The sequence below is a fragment of the Sabethes cyaneus genome, chromosome 1 (genome assembly GCF_943734655.1).
Source record: "Sabethes cyaneus chromosome 1, idSabCyanKW18_F2, whole genome shotgun sequence".
NCBI lineage: Eukaryota > Metazoa > Arthropoda > Insecta > Diptera > Culicidae > Sabethes > Sabethes cyaneus.
In genome coordinates, this window is record NC_071353.1 from 90,939,364 (window position 1) to 90,960,638 (window position 21,275).

Sequence of the window (21,275 nt, forward strand, 5' to 3'; positions counted from 1 at the left end):
CATAATGTTGTGATCCAAAGTATCGAACGCTTTTTTTAGATCGATAAACAGCTCACCAACAATACATTTATTATCAATGTTACTTAACAAAAATTCAACTAGTTCCACTATAGCTGTCGAACTACCGCAACTTTTTCTACATCCATATTGAAATTTATATAATATATTAAACTGGTTAAAAAAATTTACTAATCTGTTGACTTACAGCTTTTCAAAGATTTTGCTAAAAACGGAAAGGGTCGAGATAGGTCGAAAATTACCCGGATCTGAGGCATCGCCTGACTTAAACACAGGTGTAACCCTCGCAATGTAAAGACAATCAGGATATGTTACCTTGCTCTATTATTTTATTAAAGAGAAAAGCGAGAATATATGAAAATTTGGTAGTGTTGCTTTTTAATAAACATGCTGAAAAGTTGTCTGGACCGCAACTCTTTGACGTAGGACTACTGGGACTGGGTAGCACTTTGTGAGAACGATAATAGAAGTGTAACGTTTAAATGAAAGATTTCAAATGCTAATAACTACTAAACTACTTAACAAAACTGAACAATTTATATGTCATTGGATAGATAAAATGACCAGCAATTTTATGAGGGAGTTAGCGACCAATTTTAAGGAGGGTATAAGGGGGGGGGGGCTCCCATACAAATGAAATACAAATTTCCTCAAAACTCGAGAAATAATCAAGCAAATGGAACCAAATTTGGCATGTGGAGATTTCAGAAGGCAGGATTTTTTTCTATGGTGAATTAAGACCCCTTCCCTCTTTAAGAGGGGGGCTCCCATACAAATAATATGCAAATTTCCTAATAACTCGAGAACTAATCAAGCAAAAGGAACCAAATTTGGCATGTGGAGGTTTCAGAAGGCAGGATTTTTTTCTATGGTGTACTGAGACCCTTTCCCTTTCTAAGAGGGGGAGGGGGTTCCCATACAAATGAAATACAAATTTACTCAGAACTTAAGAACTAATCAAGCAAATGGAAACAAATTTGGCATGTGGTGGTTTCAGAAGTCAAGAATTTTTTCTATGGTGAATTAAGACCCCTCCCCTCTTTAAGAGGGGGCTCCCATGCAAATAATATACAAATTTCCACATAACTCAACTAATCAAGCAAATGGAACCAAATTTGGCATCTGGGGGTCATTGGAGGCATGAATTTATTTTATGATGGTTTGAGGATAAGGACTCTCATACAAGTAAAACAGAAATGTTTGCGTATGAGCCATATTTTCTGCCAAGTAACAAGCGGTAAGCTGTGAAAGTAAACTAGTAAAATCTTTTCGGAGCAAAGACAGTGAATCGACGCCGCTAACGTACGTGCCTGTTGCCATTCATGTCAAAAGAGAAGGACATTTGAATGGCACGTCATATTTTCAATGAATGTGCTTTGACTTTAATGTTATTTGTAACCAATTGCCCTTTTAAAGGCCACAAGCGAGTTATAGTAAGATTGTTGAAACATGTCAAACTACGCATAATCATATTCAATACAATAATCTGTGGGCTGGTCTTTCATTACCATTTCAACCTTTATGATGAGCACAAGCGATTTTTAAATGCAATCTCTGTCTCATTGGTTGCAGGCCTTGTACTTATGAACCCCCGCCCACGTATTTCCAAAGCGACCATTGCATTCAATGAAGAATTGAATTTGAATATTCTCATAAACATACATATTCTAGAAATGCAGTTTACATTAGTCCTTGATCTCATGATCTGACATAGTCCTACGTCACCCTTTCGTACAACTCTTAGGGCTGTATACCTTGTAGTTTTTTTACGTTTAATTCGCTTATGATCTCGGTTACCTCAATCACATTTGCAGGTCGCAGGAAGACAGATTGATCTATTCGAGTAACATTGCGCATTTGATTAGTATTACTTTTTGGAATTTTGCTGGCGAGATTGGTTCCAATTTGTGAAAAGAAATTATTGAAGGTTTCGCAAACCTCTAATTTATTTGAATTTATTACTCCATTGTTTTGACGTAGGACTACGTCTTACGGCAAGTTTTGAGATAGGGTGTCATTCCAAAAAATCAAAAAATGCGAGCGTCACGAAAAATGAAAGGTTTTGAGCGCTAATAGCTCAGCGGTTTTTCGATCGATTTTCAATATTCTTACACCAATCGATCGAAAAATCTTCTAAGAATTGACCCAAATGAAGAAAAGTATGGATTCTTGATGTTGAACTATCGAAAAATTGAAAATAATGAACCTATGTTTTACCAGAATTCTCGCTTCGTGATTGGTTGGAAGATTCTTTACGATGATCTAAACCTATACCAATTTGATATCTGTGCTTGGGAAGTAAGCCAAACCAGTGACAAAGTTTCGTCATTTCAACAAGATTTCTTAACACCGCTGTTCAACCTAGACCATTTTGATGTCCTTGCTTGGGAAGTACGCCAGAGAGAGTGACAAAGCCCCCTCGTGCCAACAGATTTCTTACGAACGCGATTAAACCTAGTCCAATCTGATGTCTGTGTTAAGGAAGTGTGCCAGAAAAAATGACAAGTTCGTTGTTCCAACAGATCGCAAATTCTTTACTGCGTGACGATTAAACCTCGGCGAATTTGATATCTGTGTTGGAAAAATGTGCTACAGCTGTACTGTTCGGTTATAATACGGCTCTGTATGAATACGCATGCTTGCCGTTTCATTAGAAGTGTAGTGAAAAGATGTGCTGTTGATAAAATAGGATTGAATTGGTAAAATCCCTTCAACGTGGGAAACCATGGATAATAAAAACAATCTTTAATATCAGTAAGGTAGCAGGAAAGTAATAGTTGTTGTTCTTGATTTTGTTAAATTGTTTTCAAATGCACAATCTTTTGAGTATTGAACGTATGCAAGGTTACTACTTTGATAAATGTTACATACAACGCATGTAGCATGTATATATGTTGCATATAGCATGTATACATGAAGAATCGAATGATTACAAGCATGAATACATGCTACTATCACTACAAAGAGACTTACGTAGTCCTGCGTCACCTAAATATGCGGTCGTGTCTTGCACACAATCCCTCTGATTTTTTTTTATCTCGAAACTTGTCGCAGGTTTAGATCGCCCCATAATTTCATTTAAATTCTTCCACAACTTTGCCTGACAAGTGGTCTGAAGTATGTTTTTATAATACTCATTTTTACATTTACTTTTCGCATCATCGGTTCTTTTGGAAACATGTTTTAACAAATTTTTCAAATGAGCATTGAGAGGATCATTTTTCACTTTTTTAAGGTATTTACGTTTAAGTTTTATCCACTGCCATACATAATAGTTGATCCATGGACAATGTTTGGGTTTGATATTAACATTTTCGCTCCTAGTTTTTGTACATTACTCTAGTAGACTACGATAAGCATCTGTAATAAGTGAAATTGAATTGTTTACATCATCACTACATTGAAAATTGTTTAAAAAGTTTGTAAATAGAGCATTTAGCCTTGTTCTATCTGCTAATTTTCTTGTTAATACTCTACATTCTTTCAGTCTATCTACTTTAAGAGTAGAAACTACTATTAGATGATCACTGACATCAGTATAGACGGTGTTATTTCGAATGTTTCCCGGGTCGCCATTACTGCACACAAAATGATCAAGAATATTATTACTAGACGGACGTGTTACAAAGGTATTTGAACAAGCATAGTTATAAGACTCTAGGAGACTTTTATAGCGTACAACAATATTGTTATTTGACAGATTTACGTGAATATTCATGTCGCCCATAAAAAAGCGAGTATTTTTCTTTTGAACTGCCAATATTTTTTCAAGTTCAGCGTTAAAACGATTGAAATCGAAAGATGGAGGTCTATAGAGACCAACAACTTCGTAAGAAATTACATTTCTTTTAATTTCAACGTGTATTAGATGAAATCCATCAATTGTTTCATTTTTTATTACATTGAAGCTCAAACCGATTTTAATATACATAGCGACACCACCTGATGTTGTTTCACGGCAAGAAAATATCGAATTATAGCCTGGTAGGCTTTATACAAAGCGCAGTTGTTTGACTTCAGCCATATTTTTCCGACAATGAACACATCAATTGGGACGTGTACGCTATCTAAAAATAAAGGAATGTTATCGAATTTCTGAAATTCATTCATTCCTCGTATATTCCATTGTGCAATTCGGAAATGAGAATCATTGTTTATGCAATAATGCAATTTAAAATCATCAATACAATCGTATTAAACATTTATTAGACCAGCCATTTTGACTTATAATTCATAGAACAACAAAAAATACATAGTTTTAATTTCAAATTAATTTTTTTGTTACACTTTCTTTTGGGAGAAGGAGTTTCTTTGTGCGGTGATTTGTTACCCAAGTAACATTTTTGTTGCATAATAGCTTACTAAACTATTATACAGCTATTTCCCGTAGAACAAGCTATTATACAACAAAAATGTTACTTGGATACTGTAACGGTTTACTAACTCATATAAATCTTCTCTTGTTTTTATCATTTCTGGCTTTGAGTGTTCGTTTTTTTTAACTAATATGTTACCACCTCTACTTGACCAAACGTACCTAATTTTTAGTTTTTCTTGGTATTCTCGCATTTTATTTAACAGCTCTAACGATAACGGAGTCATTTAATCTTTTATTATAACAGTGGTCGGCTGACCATTTACCATTGAAGTTTCCCAATCTCCTTCTTTTTAGCAAAAAAAAGTTCATTTAAATTATCGTCTTTGAAAGTGACACGAATCGGAACCAAAGAATTTTTAGGCTTATTTTTCCCACCGAACCTCTCAGCCGACACAATTACGTCGGGGCCAACATTCAACCCATAGCAACCAATAACCTTATGAGCGATTTCAAAGGTATTTTCTTCCGGATGGTATGGAACTCCGAAAACAATTGCATTTTTGAAATTAGCCTGCCGAGCGCTTCTGTCTACATTACGCTCTAGTATATACATAATTTTGGACATAGCATGTTGCGTGGTTTTTAGCTTGTCAATTTCCGTTTTCAAATTTTCATTATCTCGCTTCAATTCTTGAAAATCCATCACTATGGAATTAAATTTATCGGAAAGGAATTGCTGTGACTTTTCTATAGCTGCAGTAACCTGTTATACTTCGCACCTAACTACATTCATTTCTTGGGAGACAGCCGCAGATACTGCTCCCTTAAGCTCAGAAGCCAAAGTTTCAACAATCGACGATTTTTGATTTTGCATTTCCGTAATACGTTGGTAAATACTGGAACAGCTGTGCGAGCAAAAATACATCCGACCCTTTATGCGGCGGGCTGCTTGGCCTACGAGATTTCGGCATTAGTAGTGCGCCTCGCCAAAACAATAATTGCATGTTATTAATTTGCTGGCATCTTTCTCTACAGCCTTGCACTCTACACAAATGCTATCTTCACCTTCCATTGAGAACAGTTTGAAACAGTAGAGCAAATCTAAGATCAAACTTCAAAACGCAAATAAAGGCAATCGGCTGCAAAATGAAAAAACAATATTACACACACCAATTCGACAATCAAAGTATGATTGGGTAAAAAATCAGAAGTCTAAGCGTTGGCTACATATGAGATTTGATATTAAGATCAGAGAGTCATCGAACACAGGCAATCAAAGTTATAACGTATCGCTGTTAACATGTGATTACTGTACCACAGCTGATTAATAAAAAAATATCAGATAAGTTTAAGTTGCATGTACATTCAAACCCCGAAAGATTATCATTAGCAAAGCCTACCAAGCATACATATTAGTCTAGCATTACCCAAGCTCACTCCGGTCAGAATCAATAGAATCACTCAGCGGGCTACCGTTCAAACTACTGCAGCACCACACTACACCACGCGCGAACAAACGGCTATATTGTGTAGGATGCCGCTTCGTTTGAAATTCACCTAATCTGCCGTAACACAGAGCCACCAAGTACGCTACTAATCAAACTACCACAGCACAACACTACATCACGCATGAATCAACAGCTATATTGTGTAGGGCGCCGTTCATTTGATTTTTGCTGAATCTATTAACCTTACCAGAATAATTCAGTACATTCGAATAAACCAGCAGAAAACACTCAGTGAGCTACTGCTTAAGCTCCTTCAGCAGTACACTACACCACGCACGAACCAACGGCTATATTGTGTAGGACGCCTGCTCACTTAAGGTTCACCAAATCTGTCTCACGACCGAACCACTGAGTGCGCTACGATCGAACGAGTATAGCGCTACTGCAACAGAATTGTGGGGAGCACTTGTTCATTCAATTTTAGCTAAATCTACCGATATATCAAAGCGGCACTCAACGTGCATGCGAGTCATCCATGTATACTTTATCAATTTCAGTTGATAGTGTGGTACTATTCGAGCTACTTCAGCAACCACACTACAACACGCGCAAACAAACCAACGGCTATATTGTTTAGGTTGCCTTTTAATTCAATTTGGCCAAATCTGCTTTTAAACTTTTTGAATTACAATAGCACTTTTAAAACTTTACAGCTAAATTAATTACAGCGAATGATCGCAACAGATCTTTCAACCAGCTATACAGCAACAACAACAGCAGCAGTTAACGATTTAGCTAAGCACTATCACAAAAAGCACTTCTGACTACTGATAACAATACTGATTTGCCATCCAAGCTAAATGATAAATTTATAATTATTTCAGCACAACACTTATATTACTGATCAAAAATGGTTAATAGACACTACCCACGTTTCTAATAAGCAAAAATAAATAATTGTTAGAAAAGATTACACTCTATAAATTCATATTAAAGTATCCACAGATCAGAGAACGTATCAACCGTACAACCGTGTTGCCAAAAAAAAAAATTAAGCATGTAAGTATAGTGGTGTATAGGATTAGAAATACTAGTGAGTTGATTTTTCCAAATAAATTTATACAAATTTCAAATAAATTTTGCGCATCAATAGATGCTCTTTTCAATTTATAGATACTAGAGCTTAAAATGTTATATGAAAAATAGGAAGTAAACGTTGCACGGTAGTAATTTTGTAAGATTTGTTTTCGTTAGTGACATTTTAAAGGACAGATGTGCTTATGTCATGTATCATGTTTTAATAAATAAATCAAAAATGACAAGCACTGGAAATCATATCGATCACATTTCCCATTCTCAAGCATGTTTATGGCGCAGCTTCTGCATTATTTTTCGACCTCATCTTAATATTTTTTGAAACGATGGTTCTACAGTTGATGAAGGGCGGTAGGGGAAAGAAATGAAAATTGTTGGTGAAGGAGGGGAAGAGCGGAAAGGAAAGGAGGGGGGTATTGGTAACTACGCTTGACAAGTAGTCATTTTGACTCCTACCTTTTGTCCAATGCTGGAAGGTGCATGAGTCGAACAAAGCTACAATCCGGATTCGAACGTAGTGGGTTCGCCAGGGCCAGGGCAAACGATGCGATCAAGCTAATGACTATCTTTTCATGAAAGTACATGTTGGTGAATATGTTATTTCCATAAATGTAATTATCTTACTTAACGTGTATAAACATTGTTCCCATTTTTGAGTAATTAGTTTTAGCGTGTATTAACCTTAAGAGGAATAAATTCGTTAAGTGTGTTCTAGAAGCGAACGTGATCGGACGCGTTTTCTTTCGTTTGAGAAATTTTCCATACGTTTTACAGTCCACTAATTCGAAGCTACATCTTTTTGGTCCTTCGAGCCGGATGTAGTTAATCGGTAACCGAATATTAATGTGATCACCTTGTGGTGAATTCGTTTTGGAAGTGATTCTTTTTAAAAGGCCATTTAAGAAGGCAATTCAGGAAGAAAAATCTCGTGATTCCAGCCGCCATTTTGAAAGGAAAAAAATGGCTACTGCACGCACACCGGATGTGAAGAAGAATAAAGAACAGAAAAGTGGTGGTGATATTCCTGGTGAGACGGAAGCGACCGCATTGCCAATAAGTGAACAGTTAAAAGTAAAAAAGGATAAAGAATCAAAGAAAAAAATGGATAATGAATTTAAAGTTTTGAGCATGAAAAAAGAAACCGTAGAGCGAAAACTACGGCGTGTACAGAATGCCATTTGGAAGCAAGAAGAAATACAGAACAAACATTTCCTGCAGTTGCAAATGAAGCTTGCGGATAGTGCATACGGTGAATACAACGAGTTGCAGAATGAAATGTTCAATTTGAATATCGGTGATGAGGTACGTTATGCAGAGGAATTAAAACTCATTGAATTTGAAGCGTTGTATTCGGATATTTTCGTAAAAATAACCAGTTTGATCGAAACTACTGCCAATAATGAGCTAGTATCAGCGGTATCGATGCAACAGCTGAATAACCAAATAATGATTCCTCCTCTGAAAGCACCCTTGCCAACGTTCGACGGAAACTACGAGAACTGGTATGCCTTCAAGAATATGTTCGAAAATGTGATGTCCCGATATCAAACCGAGTCTCCAGCTATTAAGCTGTATCACCTAAGAAATGCGTTAGTCGGTGCTGCAGTAGGCGTAATCGACCAGGATATCATAAATAACGGTGATTATGATGCGGCCTGGGCTACTTTACGTGAGCGATATGAAGATAAAAGAGTCATCATCGATAAACACATTGATGCCATATTCAACATACCGGTAATGACGAAGGATAGTGGTATCGGCTTACGGAAATTGATCGATACGTGTTCTAAACATGTTGATACTCTAAAGAATCTGGAGTTACCAGTGGTTGGACTGGGGGAAATGATGCTGTTAAATGTTCTTGCGAAGAAACTTGACTTGGAAACTCGAAAGGCGTGGGAGTTAAGTCAAGGTGACGAGCTACCAGAGTATCGCTCGACTATGGAGTTTTTGAAGGAAAGATGCCGAGTGTATGAAAAAAAAAGTCGTACTACAAAGCCTTCATTGGAATTGAATAAGCAGTCACGACCGTCTAGCAAAGTCGATGTGAGAATGCATAGCCTTGTAACAACTAATGAAAAATGTCAACATTGTAAAGGTGATCACGAGTTGTGGAAATGCGACATTTTTAAAAAGGCAGCCGTTAGCGACAAGTACTCAACATTGCGAAAGAGCGGATCTTGCTTTAACTGTCTTGAAAGAGGACATATTACGGGGAAGTGTAGATCCGAACACTCCTGTAAGCGTTGCGGCAGACGACATCATACGTATTTGCATTCCGAAAATGCACAGTCATCTGAAAGCAAGGCATCGGTGGCCAACACAATACCGAATGAAGCTTCTTCTGATGCAGTAGTCGCTGATACCAGTTCTTCGGCTCCTACCAGTGGATCTGTTCTTTGTGCAAACGTTGATGTCGAACAAAATACTCTTTTAGCTACTGTGGTTGCATCGATTTGTGGCTCTAGCAAGCGCAAGAGTGTATGTCGAGCAGTGTTGGATTCTGCATCACATAAAAATTTCATCACAGAAGAGCTAGCATCGAAGCTTGGACTAAAACAAAAACGATCGAACTACACAATTGCGGGTATTGGTGGCAATTCGATAGGAATTCAGTTTAAGGTGCACGCGCGCATAAGGTCTCGAGTGAGTGATTACGAGTCACCATGCATGGAGTTTCTCGTGGTGAAGAAGATTACTGGTGATCTCCCGGTGCAGAAGTTTACAGTTGAACATTTGAGCATCCCTGAAGAAATTGTGCTGGCTGATCCGACATTCAATGTACCAGGACCGGTAGATGTTCTTCTCGGTTCAGGATTGTTCTTCAAACTTATGAAACAAGGACAGCTGAACCTGGCTGACGATATGCCAACGGTGCAGGAAACCCATCTAGGGTGGATAATAAGCGGTTTTATTCCAATCGTCCATGTTAACATGGGACATGCATTCTACACCACAGTTGATGAAGATGATGTCGGTAAGTTATTGGAACGTTTTTGGTATTTAGATTCCTACGAAGGTACAGAAGAATTAGAGCGCTCTTCAGACAACGAATGTGTGACCCATTTTCTGGAGACGCACCAACGCAAAGGTGACGGTAGGTTTGTAGTGCGGCTACCGTTTAACGAAAAGCAGAGGTTACTTGGCGATTCATTGGCGATGGCCAAAAGGCGGTTCCTGGCAGTTGAACGAAGATTGGATCGTGACCCGACGCTGAAAATGCAATACGTTAGTTTTATGAGAGAATATGAAAGTTTGAAGCATATGGTAAACATTTTACCATCGTCAGATGAAGAAATCGGCAATGCATTTTATCTTCCGCACCATTACGTTCTAAAACCGACCAGTACCACCACTAAGTTGCGGGTGGTTTTTGACGGCTCGGCAGAATCGACTAGCGGTGTTTCTGTCAACGATGTACAAATGGTGGGACCTACTGTACAGAACGATTTAATTTCCATTTTGATAAACTTTCGATCGTTTCGTATCGCCGTGAGCGCTGATATACCTAAAATGTACAGACAAGTGGAAGTACACGACGACGATGTTCGTTTTCAAAGAATTGTTTGGAGAGAGGATAATTCTCAGCCGTTGAAATTCTATGCTTTGAAGACCGTGACATATGGACTTGCTTCGTCCCCGTTTCTTGCGACGATGTCGCTTCGGCAGCTTGCTTCTGAAAACGAGGAACGATACCCGTTGGCGGCACAGGCCATAAAAAATTCATTCTATATCGACGATTTCCTGGCAGGTGCCAATTCATTGGAAGATGCTTTGGAACTAATCGAGCAGGTGACTGCGTTACTGAAGGAAGGAAGCTTCGATGTCCACAAGGTATGTTCAAATTCGACAGCTGTTCTGCAGACGATTCCGGATGCGAAAAGAGAGAAACTAGGAGAGGTAGGAAATCCGGAGGTAAACCATCTAATGAAAACTCTGGGTATAGCGTGGGATCCTGTCTGCGACATGTTCACTTTTTGTTTGCCAAAATCCAGCAGCAGCGATAATTTAACAAAGCGGTCAGTGCTGTGCGAAATTTCAAAAATATTTGATCCACTAGGGTTTCTTGGTCCTGTACTAATGACGGCTAAGCTTTTTATGAGAGAGCTGTGGTTGCTTCAGCTGCATTGGGACGAGCCGCTTCCGCTTGATTTCGTAAGGTTATGGACGAATTTTCGATCTCAACTACAAACACTGAATGGTATAAAAATTCCAAGATGTGTTTTTAATGAAGGCTGTATGGACGTCGAGTTGCATGGGTTTTCTGATGCATCTGACCTTGGATACGGTGCATGTCTCTATGCACGTTCGGTTTTTGGTGACGGTAGAGCTGAAATGAAGATGATTTGTAGCAAGTCTAGAGTGTTACCGAAAAGGGAAGATAAGAAAAAGGAAATAACAACACCGCGGGCAGAACTTTTAGCAGCTTTACTCCTTTCTCGGCTGGTGGTTAGAATCTTGAAATCAATGAGCATCAACTTCACTTCAGTGATCCTTTGGAGTGATTCTCAAATTGTGCTATGTTGGATAAGACGACCAATCGAGACGCTTCAAATTTTTATCGGAAATCGAGTGAAGGAAATCCAGATGTTGACGGAGGGTTTTTGTGTGTTCTTTGATTTTACAATCTATCAAGACCACCCAATTAAGACCGCTGATCGAATATGACTTACTTTGTCGAGAGTCCAATAACGAAAGAGGACGATTCTCCTCGTGTCTTGCTTACCACGTGTGAAATCAACAAACGTGGTTACTATGGCTGCAACATATTCGTTGTGTTACTTAGCAACATATAAACAATTCAGCTCATGTCACCCGAATATATTTATATGCCACACATCTCCCCTTTTCCCAAAAAAAATAATAAAGTAGGTATAGTTTTACTATGTTTGAGGTGAGGTCAGCTAATTTGTAGCTAAAAATGTTTAAGTGTGTACGTTTTACTCGACAATACTGGCATACCTGTTTTAGATCGACGTATTTTATTACTTATGTACGGCAAACGCGAATACGTATGCGCGATTTGTTTGCATCTGTAAATTTTCTCGAAGCGAAAATTATTTTTTTTTTTATTGATGCACAGGAATCAATACAGTTGCACATCAGCAATCCTTATGTCGCGCGAGATGCGTCATCTTTGTTGTTTACATTATTTCCGCTGCTAATACAAACAAACGGTGCGTCCCTCTACACCTATGTTACTGTTTATTGGTTTCAGATGCCCTTCGTTAAGTCAACTCGGCTGTCCAGGGATACCAGACTTGCAGATTTGTCTGCAAATTCCAGATTGTTTTTGGAACGGTCTTGCAGATCTTTAAAAATTTGCAGATATTTGCAGTTTTTTTATGACTTTTATTGTTTTGGTGCAGATTTTTGTTCGAAGCTCTTTAAACTTTCACAGACTTCCTGAAAAAGTGTGCAGATTTTCGCAGATTATTTTTAAACCAGAAAATTCGAGTAGCCGGAAAAACTGCTCGATTTTTTTCGGTTTTCGAGCAGTACCAGACTTTTTTTTTTTTTTTTAAATATGGCATCTCTGCGGCTGTCAAGTATTGTTCGTTAAGTTATAACTTCAAGTTCATAACAACGACAACGAGTAAGACTAAGACTAATAATTGAAAAAGTGCAAGTAAAGGTAAATCAAATACTTAAATTTATATTTCACATGGTTTTCAATTCTTTATTGGAAATTAGCTATAATTGATTATATGTAATCTTTCAGGAAAGCTGGTGTTCATTTTTCACGGGCTGGTCGTTCCGTGATGCTCGAGTGCGCATCGGTTGTATGCTGTTTATTTATGTTTGGTGATTTTTGCGCATCGCGCTCGCGCCATAGTTTGACTTTTTTTGTTTGTGATACGTGTCGCTTTGATAGCTTTCCCTCTTTACCACTGAGGGTGAGGTTCCCATTGCGCTCATCTATAACTATGTACCTTGTCGGAGAGAAACGAGAATCTGCTTTCAGGCGATTGTGCCGTTCGATTATAACTTCATCCCCCGGTTTAACCTTGCAGTGGCGAGCACCTCGTCGGGCATCTTCACGTTGCTTCCCCGCAAGTTTGGCTGTTCGGTCCCTGTGTTGCAGAAGATCCTCGTTAAATTCAGATTTGCTGTGTTGAAGTAGAGGTAATCCGCGCTTAATTTTTCTTCCATACATAACTTCTTCTGGTGGAACTTTGGTAATACTGTGGGAAGCTGCGTTGTGAGCATTTACAGCTTTCCTCAATTCTGTGTTATAATTTGTTTTATCTGTCGCAGCCGCTGACATGGCTTTGTTGATTAATTTCATATAGCTTTCCACTAATCCGTTTTGTTGTGGAAAGAGGGGCATCGAGAAGATTACGTCAATATCTCGTTGCTCGCAATAGCTCAAAAATTCTTTCCCATTGAATGGAGGTCCGTTATCCACCTTTATGGTTTTTTGGGAAACCTTCTTTTCCGAATACGTCGTCGAGGGCTTTTTTTGTGTGTTCAAAGTTGGTGGATTTTACTGATCTCGTAATAATATAGCGGGATTTATAGTCGACTATAACCAGGATGAGGATACCTCCAAACTTTATGTAGGGGCCATTAAAATCTAGCGCTATAGTATCCCAAGCAGTTTTAGGAATGAAAATTCTTTCCACTGGAGTTGTCCTTTCCGGTTTACCATTAATGCAGCATGTTTTACACGACTCGACCCAATCTATTACGTTTTTGGGCATACCTGGCCACCACACGCGCTGGCGTATGATGCTTTTTATTTTTGCAATTGATGGGTGTCCTTCGTGTGCCACTTCTAAAGCACGTGTCTGGAGTGTTTTTGGTATTACCGCGTATCCAGTTTTAATTATGATACCATTGCGAATAGATAGATCCATTTCGACCGTTTGATATCTTCGATTCGTTTTGGGCAATGTTTTCGACCCGCCTTTGCGCGGTCGTCACGACCCGCCGTTGCGCGGTCCTTCCGACCCGCCGTTGCGCAGTCCTTCCGACTCGCTGTTTCGCGGTCCTTCCGACCCGCCGTTGCGCGGTCCTTCTGACCCGCCGTTGCGCGGTCCTTCCGAGACGCCGTTGCGCAGTCTTTCCGACTCGCTGTTGCGCGGTCCTTCCGACCCGCCGTTGCGCGGTCCTTCCGACCCGCCGTTGCGCGGTCCTTCTGACCCGCCGTTGCGCGGTCCTTCCGACCCGCTATTGTGGTGGTCTTAATTAGGTGGTCTTTTCACACATTGATTTTCCCTTTTTTTTATGGGTCCTGTCACGGTCGCCATTGTGTGTTCTTTGATTTTACAATCTATCAAGACCACCCAATTAAGACCGCTGATCGAATATGACTTACCTTGTCGAGAGTCCAATAACGAAAGAGGACGATTCTCCTCGTGTCTTGCTTACCACGTGTGAAATCAACAAACGTGGTTACTATGGCTGCAACATATTCGTTGTGTTACTTAGCAACATATAAACAATTCAGCTCATGTCACCCGAATATATTTATATGCCACACAGTTTTGATTGGCGCTACGTACCTTCCAAGTCCAATCCTGCGGATTTGATTTCGAGAGGTATTCAACCAAATTTGTTGCTTGATGAAGATCTCTGGTGGCACGGTCCGTAGTACTAAACAAAACGGAGTATGAAATCTGGTCGCCGCCATCGCTTTCGGTTGACTGCTTGCCAGAGCTTCGAAAAACTTGTTTGATCAGCTTGGTGGTGGATTCGAGAATGAAAATTTTTGACATGATCAGTAGATTTTGCATTATACAAAGAGCCATGGCCTACGTGATTCGATTTGTGGATTTTATCAAGAGCGGAAAAAGGCATATCGAAAAAGGACTACCCACAGTTGACGAAATGAAAAGAGGATTGTTACTTGCAGTACGCTTGGTACAACGAGAATGTTTTTCAACCGAGATTAGAATGCTGAAAGAAGAGAAAGAGTTTAAGCATTCCTTGAGATGTTTAAATCCGTTTTTGGATGAGACCGATGAAACGCTTCGTGTTGGTGGAAGGATTAAAAGGGCGAATCTTCCGTACGAAGCAAAACATCAACTACTGTTACCGCATGGACATCCTTTTACTATGGTTATTATTCGACATTTGCACCGAAGTAATTTACACATTGGTCAACGAACTTTGTTGGCAGTTGTACGACAGCAGTTTTGGCCTCTCAGAGCTAAGAGTATGATTCGCAAGGTGGTTCATAACTGCGTACCATGTTATCGACAAAACCCTAACCGGGCGACGCAGCTTACTGGGGACTTACCCAAGTACCGAGTACAAGAAAGTTATGTTTTTTCGACGGTTGGAGTTGACTATGCAGGACCATTTACTTTTCGATCGGCAACTTCAATAAGAAAATCAGTGACAACAAAGGGATATGTGTGCATCTTCGTTTGTATGGCGACAAAGGCTATCCATTTAGAACCCGTCTCGAGTCTTACTACTGATGCCTTTTTGGGAGTTTTGCAGCGATTCGTTAGTAGAAGAGGTTTACCTGAGAAGATAGTATCGGATAACGCAACCAATTTTGTTGGTGCCGACAGTGAAATAACGAAACTTGAAGCCCTATTTAAATCGGAAATGCATCAGAAATGTTTAAACGAGTTTTGTGTACAAAGAGGAATAAACTGGTCGTTTATCCCTCCAAGAAGTCCTCATTTTGGAGGAATATGGGAAGCGGGGGTGAAGTCAGTAAAATTCCATTTGCGGACCATTCTAGCAGAGCACACATTGTCTTTCGAAGAGTTTAGTACAGTTCTATGCCAAATCGAAGCTATACTCAACTCAAGGCCATTGACTCCATCTTCTGATGATCCCAATGATATGAAGGCTATTACCCCAGGACATTTCATAATCGGCAGAAAATTTCAAACAATTGCAGAACCTTCGTACGCCAATGTAAAATGCGGTAGGCTCACTCGCTGGCAAATCCTTCAGGACCTCAAACAGAAGTTTTGGCGTGTTTGGTCGAATGATTTTCTGCAAGAGCTTCAGCAACGACAAAAGCAGTTTAAGGTAACAAAGTTCAAGGTAGGAGCATTGGTACTGGTGGTTGACGATAACCGTCCTCCTTTACAATGGAACATGGCAAAAATAATTCAACTACACCCAGGGAAGGATGGCCATGTACGTTTCGTAACACTGCAGACTAAGGATGCAACCATCAAACGAGCTATCAGGAATATATGCCTGCTTCCTGAGGACGAGGAGAGCGACGAGAGCAATGGTTGAAATACTTTGATTTCAACGGCGGGAGGATGTTGGTGAATATGTTATTTCCATAAATGTAATTATCTTACTTAACGTGTATAAACATTGTTCCCATTTTTGAGTAATTAGTTTTAGCGTGTATTAACCTAAAGAGGAATAAATTCGTTAAGTGTGTTCTAGAAGCGAACGTGATCGGACGCGTTTTCTTTCGTTTGAGAAATTTTCCATACGTTTTACAGTCCACTAATTCGAAGCTACAGTACATTCAAAAGAAGCTTAAGTTTTGATTTTCGTGCAAAAATAATTATCTGAAGGAGCGCCAGCTAAGAAAAAGTTCAATTTCCTTATTCTGCTCTATGCTCTAATTCAGTTATTTTTTCTAATTCAGATATACACTGAAGTCGCTTTTTACGCGGTTTTTTTACGCGACTATTTTTACGCGGTTTTCGGAATTTACGTGGTTTTTTTACGCGGTTTTCGGAATTTACGCGGTTTTCGAAATTCACGCGGTTTTTTTACGCGGTGTTCGGAATTCACGCGGCTGTGCTCAAAACGTCTATTTTTTTGCGTAGTGTTGAAATCCACAAAGTTTTTTACGCGGTTTTCGGAATTTACGCGGTTTTGATTTACGCGGGACGTATCCTGCGCGTAAAAATCCACTTGAGTGTATTGCAAAATTGAAGCCAAGCAAACTAATAGTAAAATTTTGAGATCAATCATTTTGTTGTAGATATCCTTTTTCTTCAAAAGCGAAATATAATAATAAGGCCATTACAAATATTTTATAAAGTTTTTGTCCTTCTGGTGTGCCACTGAAGGGGGGGGGGGGGGGCGAAAAAAAATAAAGTGAATTTTTTAATCGAGCAAAAAAAAACAAGGATTTTAAGAATTAAGGTTTATACGTGAAAACCGAATCTATTCTTGCTTATAATATATCCGTTATTATTTTCTATGCAAAAATATACGAAAAAAGACAAAAACGGAGGAAAATTTTTTTGGACGATTTTCGGAAATTCCATTGTTCGAATTTCCATTTCTGTTTCGTGCTAGAAGCACGAGAAGCACGAGAAGCACATTTTTCGAGTTTTTCAGACGGTAGAGCCCACAGACAATTGATTTTATAAAAAGAAATTTGACTCATATCCTACAAATTATTTTTTTGCCCCCCGATTTTTCAAGCCAATTTCCAAGGGGGGGGGGGGGGGGGGGGGTGAGAAAAACTTTAAATATGATTTGCAATGGCCTAATTTTTCTGAACTCTTGTTTTTGTTTTTCAAACTTTTGGTATTGATGGTATTAATATCAAAATATCAAAAAATCTGCTATGAACACATATTTCATATTGTCAATTCAAAACAACTGTCGTATGTGGCTCTATTGCCCCAAAGCTAAAGCCGTCTGTAGACTCGTAAAGGATTAATTTCTAATTTTCTATATATATTCATTCAAGTCTGTAAAAATTATCTTTTGTGTTTACATTATTTTTCTATAAATCACGTAAATCTTATAAAACTAAATAAGGTGTTCATCAAGTAACATAAATGACACTTACAAGTATTTACGCACCCAAGTATAGAAAATATAATTATTCTACGCAATACGTTGTGAGTTTTACTGGCAAATAAGGATTTTGAGAAATACGGAACGGATATTTAAAAATATAGACAAGTTGATTATAGATGTTCCTGAGAAATTAAATAATGATTATTGTAGCAGTAGAAAGGCTAGGTCACGCCGCTAGGTGGATTAATTCGGGTTTTTTGATTTGACGTTTAATTTGAAAGTTATGAGCAATCGTATACAACACATTAAAATTTACAATAATTTATTACGATTTCATCTAAGATAAATTATATGTAACAAAAATATGTTTTAAACACTTTTTGCCTTTCTACTATATAAATATATAGTATAAAGGTATAGAAATCACTTGGAAAACCGGAAATGGAAAGAAGGTCCTGCGGGCCGAATGTTATATACCATTCGACTCAGTTTCGAAAACTGAGCATTTTCTGTGTGTGTGTATGTATGTGTGTGTGTGTGTGTGTGTGTGTGTGTGTGTGTGTGTGTATGTGTGTGTGTGTGTATGTGACGCTTTTAATCTCACTCACTTTTCTCGGAGATGGCTGGACCGATTTTAATGTTCTTAGTGTCAAATGGAAGGTCTAGGTGTCCCATTGGTCGCTATTGAATTTCATACTGATCGGACTTTTAGTTCAAAAGTTATGTATAAAAATACGAAAAATATGGGACTTCATTATCTCATTGGTCTCTTAACCGATTTAAACAAAATTGATTGCATATGAAAGAGGAGCCTTGCAAACCCTTAACTTCCAAATTTCATGACGATTGGACTTGTAGTTTGAAAGTTACATAAAGAAATGTGAAAAAATAGTATTTAAAACATATTTTTGTAACATTTAAGAATTAATTCAATGAAAAACATCACACATTTTATGATTATTTGAACATTACTGCTGAGATCTATTAAACGAAACCAAGTTATTTAAAATCGGACGGTTCATTCAAAAGTTATTCAAACTTTAACACTTAAGCACCGTATATTAAACCGTTAAAACGTGTGAAATCAAAACATATCAATCAAATGTTGATTGTATTCAATGTATGAGATGTGTGTGATGTATGTATGTATATATGTATGTATGTATGTATGTATGTATGTATGTATGTATGTATGCATGTATGTATGTATGTATGTGTGTATGTATGTATGTATGTATGTGATGACAATTTGCAATTTTAAAATTTGCAATGAAATTCAAGAAAAGTGAGAAACATGTCAATTGTCTGAAGTTTTTGAAGCCTCTTAGTGGAATACGAACTCTGAAATTAAAGAAAAGAAAAAACTTTTACCGACTAAATTCCACTATTTAATATTTATTCGCGACAGATACGTATACGCTTTGAAATAAGACACTGATGAAGCCTGCACGTCGTAGGTGAACTACGTATCTGTTGCAAATAAATATTAAATAGTGGGATTCAATCAAAAAGTTTTTTCTTTTCTTTGATTTCAGATTTCAATTGTCATTTTCTTCACTTGCTGTTACTCACAATTGTACAAGAAAAGCAAAAAGCGAAGAAAAGCAGTTTATTTAAGCATGTAGGTATAGGGGTGTATAGAATCAAAAATACTAGTGAGTTGATTTTTCCAAATAAATTTGTACAAACTTCAAACAAATTCTGCGCATCAATAGATAGAAAAATAGGAAGTAAACGTTGCACGGTAGACATTTTGTAAGATTTGTTTTCGTTAGTGATATTTTAAAGGACAGATGTCATGTTTTAATAAATAAATCAAAAAAAGACAAGCACTGGGAATCATATCGATCGTATTTCCCATTCTCAAGCATGTTTATGGCGCAGCTTTGGCACTATTTTTCGACCTCATCTTGTTTTCCTAACCCTCTAACATTGTAAAAACGATGCGATCAAGCTAATGACTATCTTTTCATGAAAGTACATTCAAAAGAAGCTTAAGTTTTGATTTTCATGCAAAAATAATTATCTGAAGGAGCGCTAGCTAAGAAATAGTTCCATTTCTCGTTTTCATATCTAATGCTCTATTCAGTAATTTTTTTTTAATTCAGATATATTGCAAAATTGAAGCCAAGCAAACCAATAGTAAAATTTTGAGATCAATCATTTTGTTGTACATATCCTTTTTCTTCAAAAGCGAAATATAATAATAATTTTTCTGAACTCTTGTTTTTCAAAGATGCTAACTTTTGAATGCATGGTATCAATATCAAAATATCAAAAAATCTGCTATGAACAAATACTTCATATTGTCAATTCAAAACAAGTTTCGTATGTGGCCCTGAAGCCCGATAGTTAAGGCCGTCTGTAGACCCGTTAGAGGGTTAATTTCTAATTTTCTATACATATTCATTCAAGTCTGTAAAAATTATCTTTTGTGTTTACATTATTTTTCTATAAATATTATAAAACTAAATAAGGTGTTCATCAAGTAACATAAATGACGCTTACATGTATTTACGCACCCAAGGAAAGAAAATATAATTCTACACAATACGTTGTGAATTTTACTGGCAAATAAGGATTTTGAGGAATACGGAACGGATTTTTAAAAATATAGTCTAATATAACATCTATACATCTACAATTAAGTTCCTGAGAAATTAAATAATGATTATTGTGGCAGTAGAAAGGCTAGGTCACGCCGCTAGGTGGATTAATTCGGGTTTTTCACATTTCTTTACGTAACTTTTAAATCACAAATTCAATCGTCATGAAGTTTGGAAGTTAAGGTTTTAAAAGGCTCCCCTTTCATATGCAATCATTTATAGATAGAGTACATATAGTTTGAATTGGCTAAAAATGCAGTCAAAAAGTATTCGGACAGTTAACTATTAGTTGAAACAAATATCCTTTCTCGCTCAACTACTCAACTATTCAACAAACCTTGTAGGACCATTTACATTCTTGATGACCTGCTTTAATCTGTTTGGGATAAAATTAACAATTTTTCAAATATTCTTCTGTGAATTGCCGCCATTTTTTTTACAAGAGCTCGGTTTAAGTCATTTTGATAAGAAATCGAATGATTTCTCATTATAGAAATGAAATTATCTAAAAAGATGTTCAAAAGGGTTCAAATCAACAGGATGTTTAGATTCAAAATCCCGGTACAATATGTATGTATCACAACCGACCGACACAATTACAATTTAGCTTTAATTTTGCCTAAAATGGTTCAGATAATTAAGTTTACACTTAGTTCTATCCAAAAATATATATCTTTGCTACATCGGAGCTTTCCATGCGCCCCAGCAAGGTATCGCAACAAACTTCGTATTGCCACAAATTAAACTGTGTTGTACATAAATCGTGAATCTCGGATGACCTTTGTCACAACAATTGAGTTTTGCAAGTTTCTGGGGAGTTCATGGGTGTTTTAATATACAAATTTTCCTCACAGTAAAGTAGAAAACAACTCCCCCCATTGCTTAGCCTGATAAAATAAAGCGGATAGCATTTTAATATTTGCCATCATTACAAACCATTCCGCCGAATACCATTTGGCGGAACACCAATTCTCGGTTGACCATAACGCGGAATATAGAATTTCGCAAACTACCATATCGCGAAAACCCTTACGCGGGATGTACCATTTCACGGAAAATCTTTCCCTATAAAGTACCATTTCGCAAGGGTGACCC

The 21,275-nt window shown here is 37.7% G+C and overlaps 1 protein-coding gene across 1 annotated transcript in view; it reads left to right on the forward strand.

Annotated features, from left to right (window-relative positions):
* Positions 1-7,839: 7,839 nt before the first annotated feature.
* Positions 7,840-21,275, forward strand: part of LOC128745935 (uncharacterized) — a 23,631-nt gene continuing 10,195 nt past the window's right edge. Inside the window, exon 1 of the mRNA XM_053842995.1 lies at positions 7,840-10,794. Within this exon, the coding sequence (XP_053698970.1) occupies positions 7,840-10,794 (2,955 nt within the window). The remainder of the gene's footprint in view (positions 10,795-21,275) is intronic.